This window comes from Mustela putorius, unplaced genomic scaffold (genome assembly GCF_011764305.1).
Source record: "Mustela putorius furo isolate JIRA1106 unplaced genomic scaffold, ASM1176430v1.1 tig00003983_pilon_pilon_pilon, whole genome shotgun sequence".
Lineage (NCBI taxonomy): Eukaryota > Metazoa > Chordata > Mammalia > Carnivora > Mustelidae > Mustela > Mustela putorius.
Genome location: NW_025422123.1, coordinates 1,584,127 through 1,599,592, shown reverse-complemented (window position 1 = coordinate 1,599,592; position 15,466 = coordinate 1,584,127). Strand labels below are relative to the sequence as shown.

At 37.6% G+C, this 15,466-nt stretch overlaps 1 protein-coding gene and 1 pseudogene across 4 annotated transcripts in view; both read right to left on the bottom strand.

Annotated features, from left to right (window-relative positions):
* Positions 1 to 15,466, bottom strand: part of CEP85L (centrosomal protein 85 like) — a 180,268-nt gene that overhangs the window by 61,626 nt on the left and 103,176 nt on the right. For all 4 annotated transcript variants that reach the window (XM_045071266.1, XM_004740086.3, XM_004740087.3 and 1 more), the window contains one exon: positions 2,097 to 2,214. In XM_045071266.1, the coding sequence (XP_044927201.1) occupies positions 2,097 to 2,214 (118 nt within the window). The remainder of the gene's footprint in view (positions 1 to 2,096; positions 2,215 to 15,466) is intronic.
* Positions 12,702 to 15,331, bottom strand: LOC106007168 (annotated as a pseudogene).

Genomic DNA, 15,466 nt, shown 5'->3' with positions numbered 1-15,466 from the left:
TCAAAAATGGGCAAAGAACTTGAAAAGATATTTTCTCTAAAAGTTATACAAATAGCCAACAAGCCATAAAAAGATGCTCATATCATTAATCATTAAGAAAATGCAAGCCAAAACTACAATGAAATGCCACCTCATATCCACTGGGATGGCTACTATCAAAATTCAAAAAGTAACAAGTATTGGTGACAATGTGGGGAAACGAGAACCCTTGTACACTACTGGTGGAAATCCAAAATGGTACAGCCACTGTGGAAAACAGTAAGGTGCTTCCTCAAAAAATTAAAAATAGAATTACTATATGATCTAGCAATTTCACTTTTTGATATATACTCCAAAAAATTGAAAGCAGGGTCAGCAAGAGATATTTACATACCTATATTCAAATAAATATTAAAAATGTCCACAACAGCGTTATTCACTATAGCTAATATGTAGAAGCAAACGGGCACCTGGGTGGCTCAGTCAATCAGGCATCTGCCTTGGTTCAGGTCATGATCTTGGAGTCCTGGGATCGGTCCCTGCACTGGGCTCTCCAGTCAGAAGGGAGTCTGCTCTTTCCTTTCCCTCTTTGCCCTTTCCCCTGCTTATGCTCATGGTCTCTCTCAAATAAATAAAAAAATCTTTTAAAAAAATGTGGATGCGAACAAAGTGCCTATCAAGAGAGGAATGAATAAAACAAAACATGGCTATAATGGAATATTATTCAGCCTTAAAAAGGAAGAAAATTCTCACACACTATGGCACGGATGAACCTTGAAGAAACTACATTAAGTGAAAAAAGCCAGTCACAAAAAGACAAATACTGTATGATTTATTTAACATGAGATTTTAGAGTAATCAAAATCATGGAGAATGAAAGTAGAACAGTATTGCCAGGGGGTGGGGAGGTGAGTGGGGAGTTAGTGTTTAATGGGTACAAAGTTTTAGTTTGATAAGACATAAAGAGGTATGGAAATGGATGGTGCTGATGGCTGCACAGCATTGTAAATGTATCTGACACCCCTGAACTATATATTTAAAAATGGTTAAGATGGGGAAAAATGGTTAAGATGGTAGATTTTATATGTATCTTACACGATTTTAAATTTTTTAAAAACTATGGTGAGAACTCCCTACCCTACCTGACGTAAGAGAAGGGTAAACATCTCACAGTTTGGTAACACAGTAGCAATTTGATAATAACAATAAAAATGACCAACTCATACAACACCTATAAATTTCACTTGAGAATTTAACTTACAAAAGTACTTGCGATATAAGCAAAACAGTATTTACAAAAGGTTATTCTTCACATTATTTACAGTAGCCCCAAATTAGAAACAACCTAAATTCTGACTAGTAGGGATAAGATGAATAAATTATGCTATCTCCACACAACAGGAAATCAATCAGCTATAAAAGAAAAGAAAGGGATGTTATCTTTATAAAGATATAAAAATAATCACTGTATTTGTTTAACTGAATTATAGTTGACTCACACTACATTAGTTTCAGGTGTACAAAACCGTGACTCAACAAGTCTGCATGTTACACTGTGCTCACATGTGTAGTTGCCATCGGTCATCATACAACACTATTACAATACCACTGACTAGATTCCCTATCCTGTAACTTTTATCTCCCATGACTTATTCACTTATTAACAGGAAGCCTGTACTTCCACTCCCCTTCACCCATTCTTCCCATTCCCCTGGGCAACCAGCAGTTTGTTCTCTGTACCTATGAGTCTGTTTTTGCTTTTTTAATCACTGTATTTTAAATAATTTTATGTAATGTAAAGGGAAAAAGCAAGGCACTGAATAATGTATATATCTTGATTCTTTTTGTGAGGATAGGGAAAAAATACATTTATATCTGCTAATAACATACCTTAATTCTGGAAAGATACATTAGAAACTGGTAATAGTAATTCCTTACATGTGTGGGGAGGGAATATAAACTGGACATTTGGAAAACAGTTCTTGGACATCTTTTATTATGTATATAAATTTGAACCATGTGAATGGATTAATTAAAAAGGATCCTTGTAAAAGCTAATTATATAACCAACACATGCTTTACTAATAAAACAACAACTACAAAATTCTCTATCATACCTGCAAACCAGCCACATAAGAATCTTCGCAGTTTACATAATGTCCCAACATGGCATGATGTGCCCGTAATTCATTATCCCTTATCCTCTCATGTAGGTGCGTAATTTGTTGTTTCTGCCTGCAAAACATAAATTGAGGTGACATTATAAAGAATATGCTTTTTTAAGAGAGCATTAAAAGCAGAATTTTAAGTTTTCTAATAGTTTGATGTAAGAATTAAAAGTATTATCAACCTTAAAATTCATAATAGGGAATTTTTCAAAACCACAGTACCATGAATTATGTGGAGCATAGAAGAAGTTTATTTATAATGTAGAATACTTCTGGCATTATATAAAATATAATCTTAGTAGAATAATCTTCTTACATAATAACAAAGTCACATTTGCTTGCTTTCTTCTTTTTACCTAATATAATAAATGTTATGTCCTCAGTTTGGAATTCCTTTACCTTAAAATCCATTATTTTCATTCATATAAATTCTGTTTAACACTGACATTACTCAGAATCTCACTGTCAGAAATGAAAGATATTTTCATGAACATCATCTTGCCCAACTGCTATTCTGTGCCTGTATCTTCTCAACAACATCCTAGGTTACACAGGCTTCACATAGGCATCACCAATGACAGAGAATTCACTTGGTGACAGATTTAGATTTGGACAGCTTAGACATTTCACTTTTTTAAAAATTTTTTTAAATTTTTAAAATAAACATATAATGTATTTTTAGCCCCAGGGGTACAGGTCTGTGAATTGCCAGGTTTACACACTTCACAGCACTCACCATAGCAATATAATACCCTCCCCAATGTCCATAACCCCACCACCCTCTCCCTCCCTCTCCCCCCGCAGCAACCCTCAGTTTGTTTTGTGAGATTAAGAGTCTCTGATGGTTTGTCTCCCTCCCGATCCCATCTTGTTTCATTTATTCTTTTCCTAACCCCCAAGCCCCCCATGTTGCATCTCTACTTCCTCTTATCAGGGAGATCATATGACAGACATTTCACTTTAACATAACTTTGTGTTAGAAATAGACACCATACAGTTCAAATCTTTCTTCAACAGCTTATTGCTTACTTTAATCAAGTTACTTAACTTCTGTGTTTATACATCCTTTATACAGCTGACATTTCAACAGTGTGGGGTTTACAGGCACTGACCCCTGACTCCCTGCACTGCCACACAGTTGAAAATCTGCATATAATAATTGACTCCCCAAATTTAACTACTAATAACCTGTTGATTGGAAGCCTTACCAGTAATGTGAACAGTTGACTAACACAACTTTTGTATACTTTATTAAATACTGTATTCTTACAATAAAGCTAGAGAAAATATTATTAAGAAAATCATAAGGAACAGAAAATACACTTACAGTACTGCATTTTTGGAAAAAGTCCATTTGTAAGTGGACCCATGCAGTTCAAACCTGGGTTGCTCAGGGTCAACTATTATTTGAAAACTATTAGGTACCAGGCACCAGGTTAAGAGCTCATCTTTAATAACTAGTCTCATAATAAGATTATGAGGAAGAAAGAGCTTTTAAGAAAAGGTACATGGGTAAACAAATAGCTTGGGATCTGCTAAAATTACTTACAAAGTAACTTTTGGAGCAAGTTAGGTTGTATGTTTCAGACTGTATCAAAAAGCTTATTCTACTCAGAACCACACTATCCTTTAAGAAAATTCACATAGAAAACCTCAAATAGTTAATAGATAAATTATGAGAGATTAATCATGACACTTTTCAAAGAATTTAAAGCTTTACAAAGAAAACTAAATGTCCTCTTCTGGCCAATACAGAGTAACAGAAACCAGTTGTGCCCTTCTGCCTGACACAACTACAAAACAGAACGAAATACAGGAAGCAACGACTCTCAAAACACTGGACATTGGTTCTTTAGGAACAGAGATTTCTGGGAGATGCGCAACAAATGAGCTCTATGACTGCCAGAGCCTCCTGCTTCAGGTCCCACTCAACACAGGTAAAGAGCCCTCTCTGAGCTGAAAGGACAAAGCTCGGGTACTGGAAAAATGAAGACAACTAGAGTTCACAGTGCAGTCATCCTGACTATTCAGTGGAGTGATAATGAATAAACACATGAGGAAAACTACTTAAAGTGCACATGTGCGGGAATGGTGGTCAACCAAAAAGATTAGAAGGAACAGCACCTGAGGCTTGCTTACTTGGGGCCTAGAACTGCACCTGTTTTCAAATGCCATGTGGAAAACTTCCTAATTCACAGGGCATCATTTAGCAGCAATTTTCAACAAAGGTCAATCGTGACTGCAGAACAAAGTTCAGGAATACAAAAATATGTGACATCCAAAAAAAAGCTAAAATTCATAAAATTTTAAATTCATCAAAAATTACCAGGCATGCAAAGAAGCAGGAAAATATAACCTAAAAAGAAAAACTAGTCAACTGAAAGTGAACCAGAACTGACATAGATGATAATTAATAGACAAAGAGTCTAAATTGGTTATTAGAACTGTTTTTATATGTTCAAAAATCTAGATCAATTATGTTAAATAAAAACATAGAAAACATAAATAGGAGTGCCTGAGTGGATCAGTGGGTTAAAGTCTTTGCCTCTGGCTTGGGTCATGATCCCAGGGTCCTGGGATTGAGCCCCGCATTGGGCTCTCTGCTCAGCAGGGAGCCTGCTTCCCCCTCTTTCTCTGCCTGCCTCTCTCTCTATTTGTGATCTCTCTCTGTCAAATAAATAAAATCTTTGAAAAAAAAAAAAAAAGAAAACAAAAGTATTATCTTGAATGGGATTAAAAGCAGATAACAATTTGCAGGGGAAGGTTAGTGAATTCTAAGACAGCAATAAAAACTATCCAAAAGGAAATAGAGAAAAAAAAGACAAATAGAAAAAAACTCAAGTGCATCAGTGAGCTGTGGGATTTAAGAGACTGAACATACTGTAATTAGAATCCCTAAAGTGGAGGGGAGGGACAAGAAAAATATTTTGTAGAAAACTGGCCAATGTTTCCAAACTTAATGAGAACTATATACCCCTAGATCTAAGAAGATGAGAAAACCCCAAGCACAAGTAACATGAAGAAAACTAAACCAAGGATCATCTTAATCAAATAGCTTAACATTAGTGATAAAGAGAAAATCCTAAAAGTACTCAGAGAACAAAGGATAAATTCATTCAGAGAGACAAAGCTAAACAAAATAGCAGATGTCTCATCTGAAACAATGCAAAGAAGAAGACAGTAAAGTACTTTAAAGTATTACATTAAAGTATTAAAATTTAAAAGCTATCAATCTAGAGAATTTTTTTACCCAAGATAAACTTGGAGCAAAATAACAACTATCAACCTAGAATCATTCATCTAATGAAAGTATCAAAGACAGAGGTAAAAACAGGTTTTTTTGAAAACTTAAAAGCTGAAAATCTATCACAGCAGACTTCAACTACAAGAAATGATAAAGGAACACCTCCAGGTAAAAGGAAAATACCAAATGAAAAAGTGGACCTACACAAAAGGAAGAAGAGCACCCAAAATGATAACTACATGAGCAAATACATTACCATTCTTATTATTTAAATCTCTTTAAAAGATAATGGACTGTGTAAAGCAAACAAACCAACAAAGCCACAAAGTACTGGGGTTTATAGAGTGTATAAATATAAGTGTAAAATGTATGGCAAAATAGCTCACAGACTGGGAGAGGAAAACTAGAAGTATATTTTCATAAGATTCTTACATTGCACATGTAGCAGTATAGTAATATAGTACTGCTTAGGGTAGACTACTGCACTTTAAAGATGTATATTATACAGTTGGTTAAGTGTATGCTCTGGTCATGATCCCAGGATCCAACATCGGGCCACTTGCTCTGTGGGGAGCCTGCTTCTCCTCTGCCTGCCACTCCCCCTGCTTGTGTTTATTCATGCTCTCTCTCTCACTAACAAATAAATAAATAAATAAATAAATAAATAAAATCTTTTTAAAAAAAGATGTATATTATAAACTCTACAGCAACCACTATTATAACCCAATAAAGAGTTATAACTAATAAAGCCAACAAAGGACATAAAGGGAATTTAAAAAATACTCAACCAATTCAAGAGGAAAAAAGGGGAACAATATAGATGGGACAATTAGAAAACAAACAGCAGGACAGGAGATTTAAAATCAAACGTATCAATAATCACAAAATGTAAATGGTCTAAATAGCCCAATTAAAGAGCAGACACTGTCAGAATGGATAAAAATAAAGATTCAACTACATGCTAGCTACAAAAACAAAAAACAAAACTTTAAATATAATGATACAGGGGTGCCTGGGTGGCTCAGTGGGTTAAAAAGCCTCTGCCTTCAGCTCGGGTCATGATCTCAGATGAGGTCCTGGGATCGAGCCCCGCATCGGGCCCTCGGCTCAGCAGGGAGCCTGCTTCCCCCCTCTCCCTCTGCCTACTTGTGACTGCCTGTCAAATAAATAAATAAATTCTTAAAATATAAATAAATAAATATAATGATACAGTTCTTCAAAGCTTACTCCTAAAATCAATTTAGATCTAGAAGACTTATAATTGCTGATTATTTTTCTTAAGTGAAGTATAATTGACATATAACATTGTATTAGGTTCAGGTGTATAACAATGATTGTATATAACATACTGATGTGTATATATTGTGAAATGATCTCCTCAGTAAATCTAGTTAACATCATCTTATTATATTTCTTGAACATTTATGCAAGTTTTCCATTTCTTTTTAAGTCAATTTTGTTATTCCTTTAAAATTATTCATTTTCTTTTTTGTGTTCAGATTTACTGATACACGTTTATACCAATGATTTAAAACTGCTTTCTATAATTCCAGAATTTTTATAATTATATCACTTTTTATTCCTAATATTTTGAGTCTTTCTCTTTTTCCTTAATTAGCAGAACCAGAGATTTAACCATTTGATTAATTTCTGCCCTTAGTTTTATTATTTCCTTTGTTCTCTTTTACATTAACTATTCCTTTACTGGCCTTCTTAAGTTAAACATTTAAATCACTGTCTTTCCTCCTTTCCTTCCTTCCTCTTCCCTACTTAAGAAGAAAAAGACATGAGAAATGGTGATATAGTCAAACATATTTGCAGTCCTAGTAGAAACAGAAATACAATATTAAAAGAGATAAAGACCAAGAATTTTCCAAAACTGATGAAAAACATCAAACTGTAATCAAGAAGTACTTCAATCCCCAAGAATACCAAATAAGATGAAAACCATACATAGGCCCATTATAGAAAAACTGCTGAGAACAAATGGAAAAAATGACTAAATCCAAAAAATGATATAAGAGTGCATTTAATCTGGCAGCAGTAAGACTTGGGGATGACTTTTTAAGAGAAACCAGAAACAATGGAATAATATCTTCAGAGTGCTGAAAGAAAATAATTGCCAGTCTGGAAGTACATATCAGCCAAAAATATCTTTTACAAACAAAGATGACATTCACAGTAGAAAAAAAAGATGAAAACAACCTAAATGTCCATGTACCAATAAATGGATAAAGAAAAATGTCATATACATATGTATGACATATATATGTCGTATATATAGGTCATTGTGAAGGGAAGGGAAAATAAAAGAAAGATGAGAGCTGGAGAAGCTTCTGGGTACCCACCAAGTCCCAGCCATTCCTTTTGCCTAGAATTGACTATAACAGATGGTGAGGTCCTGACCAGAATGGGGACTGTCACTACAACATAACAAGAAAGGAATCAAGTAGAATACCCTACACACATCACATTTGTAAATCAGAAAACAGGTTTAAAAAATTAAATCGAAAGTGAAAAATCAAGGAGCCGCTACAAAACTCGTATTACTAAAGGAAATACTGGACCTAGCTAGAACTGCAGGGATCCTGTCCCTGATCCCACTGAACAAATAAGAACATGTACAAATTCAGTCTCTAGTTGAGAAAATACAAAAAAGCAATAGCATGTATCTTTTGAGATAGGTTTAGAGGACGTTCCTTTTGAGAAGGTTCCTTTCCTTTTCTAATTAAATTTGGTTTATGAAAAAAGTTGCCATTGTCAGTTTTAATATCATTAATGGCTTTTAAAGCCTTTCTGGATACTACCACCAAATGAATTATGCTCAATAGCCATCTTAATTAATTTATCAGAAACTGTTATCAAAGAGACATCCCTCAAGCATTACCAAATAAAAAGAGAGAGGGGGTCTGAAATAAAGTCACAGGTGGCTAAAGGTCTAGGGTGAGAAAAGAAAGACCAATGAGATTTTATTCTTTTTAATTTTCCATGTATTTCTTTTTTCCTAAACTATTTCAAAAGAGGGCATATAAAAGGAAAAACTTACAACCATGTGGAAATTTTTCCCCTATTCCATTAATTCACATTTTTTAACTACTTCTAGTCTATAAACAAGGGATAAAACACACTTCTGAAGAAACTACCTCCTCACCCTTAGCATAAAACACACTTCTGAAGAAACTACCTCCTCACCCTTAGCTTCTAGAATCAGCTTTCACCCATTTTGGGACAATACAAAATATGGCCTTGGGCTTTACTTTTGAAATGTACTTCTAAATATACTTTTTATTTTTTAATTTGATGAAAAGTGGACGATCGTATTAATTTTTCTTGGACTAGTCAGAATTTTCAATTTCTTCAAAGGTGGGCCTGCCAAACAAAGTTAAGTGCCTTAGCCTCAAAATACTCCCAAGGTATATTAAAAGGATTCTTATGCATTTATCTACAAATCTTAAGATTCTGCAAATAATGAAGAATCAATAATAAAGAATAAGAAAGAAACAGCCTTGGGGCGCCTGGGTGGCTCAGTGGGTTAAAGCTGCTGCCTTCGGCTCAGGTCATGATCCCAGGGTCCTGGGATCAAGCCCCACATCGGGCTCTCTGCTCAGCAGGGAGCCTGCTTCTTCCTCTCTCTCTGCCTGCCTCTCTGCCTACTTGTGATCTCTGCCTGTCAAATAAATAAATAAAATCTTTTAAAAAGAAAGAAAGAAAGAAAGAAAGAAAGAAAGAAACAGCCTTTGTTCTTGGTTCCTGGGAAGAAGACTCTCAATCCTTGGGAGTGTTTGTTATTCATGACCCCCTGAAAGACACATGCGTTTATGCTAAGAGATGACTCATGGGCCCTAGATAAAAACTTTAGGATGGGGACTGTTCACCAGAAAGCCAACCACAGAACTAGAGCCTTGTGACTTTGAGCCAATCCAACCATCAGGGAAAGAAGGAGGCTGGAGACTGAGTTCAATCATGTGGCCAGTGATCTGATCAATCATGCCTACACAATCAAACTCCAATAAAAATTCTGGGAACTAGCCAGATTTGTAGTTAGTTGCTTAGAAGTGTGGTTGACCTGGAAATGCCACCTTCAAACTGGCATCAGAAGTTACACAGTCTTGTTGGAGACTATGTGCCCTTAAAGATGTGGAGTCTGACGCTAACTTAGGGTATTTAGTACAGTAGATGGGACTGAAACAGAATACACACGATTCTTAGAACAACATAGGTTTGAACTGCATAGATCCACTTACATGCAAATTTTTCCAATAAATACAGTATAATACTATGAAATGCATTTTTGCTTCCTTATGGTTTTCTTTTTTTTTTTTTTAGTATTTTATTTTATTTATTTGACAGAGAGATCACAAGTAGGCAGAGAGGCAGGCAGAGAGAGAGGAAGAAGCAGGCTCCCTGCTGAGCAGAGAGCCCGATGTGGGGCTCGATCCCAGGACCCTGGGATCATGACCTGAGCCGAAGGCAGAGGCCTTAACCCACTGAGGCACCCAGGTGCCCCCCTTATGGTTTTCTTAACATTTTCTTTTCTCTGATTTGCTGTAAGAGTACAATATATAATACATACAACACACAATGCAAGCATTCATTGACTATGTCATCAGTAAGGCTTCAGGTCAACAGTAGGCTATTAGTACTTAAGTTTTGAGAAGTCAACAGTTATACATGGATTTTCAACTGTGCAGGGGGTCAGGATCCCTAACCCCGATGTTGCTCAATGATCAACTGTGGATTTAGAAATTAATTCTAAATACTATATGCCTAGGTAAACCACCAAAATAACTCACCTAAAAATGAACTATTGAAACTGTATTTAAATACTCAAATCAGCTGATAAAGATAATCAAATCTCACTTCAACACCTGTGATGGAAAATACTCTTGCATCATGAAGTTCTTCTCAAAGTAAAAGGCATGTACCATAAGTTGCAATGAACAAAATCTCATGTTAATTGATCAAAATCCATAAGGCTGGGATTTCAATAATTTTTAGTAACCATGGTATGTACATCTCAGCTTTGCTTTGAGAAATCTGATAAAAAATCTTAGCTTATAAAGCAGATATGAATTAGAATGACATTATGAATTAAATAAAGTATCCACATTATACCAAAGAATGCATTATTGATTTTAAAAGCTTACTAGTACAATTACAATAGATTTTAGTATCACATACAATTGAAGAAGAAACATATATACTGCAAATTGCAAGTATAACAAAATGAGAATTCCTCGCTAGACTGCCAGTGTCATTTACTAATGGCAATAATTTACTGTGTCATTGCAGAAAGTATAATGGTTTCCTCTCTGCATCAGTCTCAAGTGCACTGATACCCCTAAATTTTAGCTGATCAATCCAGTAGCAAAAGCTAAGCAATCACAAAGTGCAAACCATCAAAAGAACTACTACTACCAGTAACAGCATAGGCTAACCAGCAACCTTAACCTTTTATCCATTAAAATGAAGCTTTTTCTCTTGAGTGAATGCTGGTTGAATACCTGTTATGAGTAATGAAATGTTTAAAAAACAGTCTTTTCTGTGAGGGGGCTCAGAGTCCACTGAGGAGAGGCAAGCTTAGAAACATAACTATTATTTACAAATGGTGTATATGTGGCCACTGCTTGCTAATGGTGTCTATGCATCAGGCCATATTAGGGCTTTTACATATCTTCATCCAATTAATTCTCATGCTCTAAAACTAGGCATAAGAAGGGCACTGCATAGATGAATGAGACCGGATTAAGAACTGCAAAACTGAGAAACTTGAATTATTTTGGATTATTTCCTTAGTATTCTTCTGCAGTATAAGAAGTTAGGAAATATATATTATATATATTTTAAATTAATTTATTTATTTTCAGAAAAACAGTATTCATTATTTTTTCACCACACCCAGTGCTCCATGTCATGCCCTCTATAATACCCACCACCTGGTACCCCCAACCTCCCACCCCCCTGCCACTTCAAAACCCTCAGATTGTTTTACAGAGTCCATAGTCTCTCATGATTCAGCTCCCCTTCCAATTTCCCCCAACTCCCTTCTCCTCTCTAACTCCCCTTGTCCTCCATGATATTTGTTATGCTCCACAAATAAGTGAAACCATATAATTGACTCTCTCTGCTTGACTTATGTCACTCAGCATAATCTCTTCCAGTCCCATCCATGTTGCTACAAAAATTGGGTATTCGTCCTTTCTGATGGAGGCATAATACTCCATAGTGTATATGGACCACATCTTCCTTATCCATTCGTCTGTTGAAGGGCATTTTGGTTCTTTCCATAGTTTGGTGACCGTGGCCATTGCTGCTATAAACATTGGGTTATAGATGGCCCTTCTTTTCACAACATCTGTATCTTTAGGGTAAATACCCAGGAGTGCAATTGCAGGGTCATAGGGAAGTTCTATTTTTAGTTTCTTGAGGAATCTCCACACTGTTCTCCAAAGAGGCTGCACCAACTTGCATTCCCACCAACAGTGGAAGAGGGCTCCCCTTTCTCTGCATCCTCTCCAACACATGTTGTTTCCTGTCTTGTTAATTTTGGCCAGTCTAACTGGTGTAAGGTGATATCTCAATGTGGTTTTAATTTGAATCTCCCTGATGGCTAGTGATGATGAACATTTTTTCATGTGTCTGATAGCCATTTGTACGTCTTCATTGGAAAAGTGTCTGTTCATATCTTCTGCCCATTTTTTGATGTGTTTGCCTGTTTAGTGTGTGTTGAGTTTGAGAAGTTCATTATAGATCCTGGATATCAACCTTTTGTCTGTACTGTCATTTGCAAATATCTTCTCCCATTCCATGGTTTGCCTCTTTGTTTTTTTGACTGTTTCCTTTGCTGTGCAGAAGCTTTTGATTTTGATGAAGTCCCAAAAATTTATTTTCACTTTTGTTTCCTTTGCCTTTGGAGACATATCTTGAAAGAAGTTGCTGTGGCTGATATCGAAGAGATTACTGCCTATGATCTCCTCTAGGATTCTGATGGATTGCTGTCTCACGTTGAGGTCTTTTATCCATTTTGAGTTTATCTTTGTGTACGGTGTACGAGAATGGTAAAGTTTCATTCTTCTACACATAGCTGTCCAGTTTTCCCAGCACCATTTATTGAAGAGACGGTCTTTTTTCCACTGTATATTTTTTCCTGTTTTGTTGAAGATTAATTGACCATAGAATTGAGGGTCCATATCTGGGCTCTCTACTCTGTTCCACTGGTCTATGGGTCTGTTTTTATGCCAGTACCATGCTGTCTTGGTGATCACAGCTTTGTAATAAAGCTTGAAATCAGGTAACATGATGCCCCCAGTTTTATTTTTCTTTTTCAACATTTCCTTAGCGATTTGGGATCTCTTCTGATCCTATACAAATTTCTGTGAAAACTCTCGAAGAAGCTATCAATAATATCACATTTCTGGGCATGCAGCCTGTGGTGAGGGCCTCCCACCTCTTCCCAAGCAGCAGCAAAATTAGGCTTCAGTACTTTCTGAATGTGGTCAGACACAGTCACTTCAAGATCTTCCAGCATGTACCCATCATCATAGCCCTCCTCAGCCAGAACCCCAATGTCAGGGTCGCAGTCCCGGAATGTGAACTTCATGGTGCAGCTAAAGGTGGCTGCAACTGCGGTCGAATCATCATCAGGCAGGTGAACCAAACTAACATATTTCTGGCTGATTGTAAGCAGGGCTCGGGGCTGGGATACAACACAGCACCTCAAGGAACCCAATGGCTCCACCTGCACGGTCCCTTTCTCCAGCAGCTGGTCGTTAAGAGTACTGGAGCAGTCAAACTGGAACACGATGTGATTGGTAAACATGTGCTTGATACAAGGAACAAAATATTCCGTCTCTGCTTCCATAAATTGAACAGGCTCAGGAGACGTGAACAAGGGTCCCAGATCCATAAACTCAGGAATGACAGCCAATTGTTCTTGGAAAATGTCTTGCCTGGAAGGAGCCAACTTCTTTGGCTAAGTGGCCCCAAGTGTAATTTCTGCTTTCTGCTCAAAGACATGGGCCATAACAAGAGGAAAAGACTTCATGTCAAAGGGCTTCTCTGCAGGCTCCAGTGTGTACTGGTGGAGGGCTTTCTCCATCCCTGGCACTGAGATGGTGAGGTCGTTGAAGATGTACATAACATTCAGTGCCACCTGCCTCTCTTGGAGCACATTCAAGTAGAAAGTAGCCCTGTCCCAAACCTCATCGTCCATCATACACCTTTGTAGGAGTACTAGGACATTTGGGAGAAGATTCTCATTTTGAGCCCAGATTTAGCTAAAGCACTCACAGCAGCAGCTCTGACAGCCTCATTCTCCAGTACGACCTTATTAAAAATAAAGCAGACATTCTTGGAGGGGACAGGAATTCTGAGGCCCTCTTTGCCCAGCAAAATCTTAGTAGAATCTTAGTAGCCAGAACAGTGTGTTCACAGTCCTCAATGAATTCACAAAGGTGGGCTAGACCTGCTTCTTTACCCTCAGGCTTCTCTTCCACAATGCTGATTATGCAGTCCACCATTGTCCACTTATATTCAAAGCCTCCATCATCTCAGGGCATGTTGGAGAGGAAAGTGATCATGACACTGTGCTTTTGAGGGTATTTCTGAGAGTGAGTGTTAATTACCTGCACAACCGTCACCCTGAACTCATCTGAGATTTCAGACACAAAAGGAGATACCTGCTTCATGAGCCTGTCCACACTGCTCTCACTCCCTGTTTTTGAGGAGTGTAGTAATGGCCAGACTAGCAATGCTTCTGTTTGAGTCTGTGATCAAGTTTTCTGAGTCCAGACTGCAGGCAATAACAGCAGAGGGGTGTTTCATTGCCACCTTGTTCAAGATCCTCACCGCTGTGTATCTCAAAGCTGGCTTAGGAGAGCTACAGAAAAGTTGAAGAACTGAAATGGCAGGTGCCAACTCCCTTGCAGTACAGTTAGGAAGATGGATGACAGCTGACACAGCTTCATAAATAACCATTTCATGTTTATTTCACAAGCAGCTCTCAATGAAATCAAAGAGTGGACTTTCATGGCCCTCTTCATTTTCTTTTAGTAAGTGACTGGCAATTCGGATCAGCATGCAGTAAGCAAACTGAGATTTGAGACCGGATTTAGTAAATTTATTCAACATCTTAGAAACAGCAAGGCATTCGTTCTTTTCGAGGTGATACAGGACTCCCAATGCATGTTACTGGACCATAATGTTGTCGCTGGAAGCGGCTTCTTGGGCTTTGTTGACCCAGCGCTTAACCACATCATGGCTTATCTTCATGTGTAAGGAAGACACCAGTGTGGAGCTGAATACGCTGGAGACTTTATCCATAATGGCCTGCTTCATGTACCTCTCGATGGCCTGCAACATTATTCCATTAGTGATTCTGCAGAGAGCCCTGATGGCTGGGCCTCGGTACACATCTTTCTTTCCAGTCATATCCTTAGTCAGAAGTTTGTAAATTAGAAATGCAATGCGGGTCTCACGGGATAACATCAAGGCATTGGCAGGGTTACATTCTTTTTTGGAGGCTGTAGGGGTGAATCCATTTCCTTGCCTCTTCCAACTGTCAGAGGCTACCCACATTCCTTGGCTCACGATCCCCCTCCTCCAGCAACGTCGCTTCTGTGACCTGCTTCCATCATCCCATCTCTTCACTGTGAAACAGCTTAGCTTTTCATAAACTCAATCACATATCTTCTAGAATCTTCATTTATCAAGTATGCAAGTGATGCCAGAGAGGCAGAGCCTCAAAAGGGAGGGCTTCAGGCCAGGAGGCTTCTTGATTTTGTGTGAGAAGGAATTCAAGGGCAAGCCATTTAGGGAAAAGGGCAAAGATTTATTAAGTACAGAAATAAGAAGGCTTCTACTTCACAGAGTAGTGGTCTCTCCTCCCAGGTGAGCATGAAGAACCCCCGCCCCCGCCCTGCCTCTCACGAAGGGTTTTGTTTGTTTTTTAAGATCTTATTTATTTATTTGACAGAGAGAGAGAAAGCAAGAGAGTGAACACAAGCAGGGGGAGTGGGAGAGGAAGAAGCAGGTTCCCCACTTAGCAGGGAGCTCAATGCTGGGCTCTATCCCACGA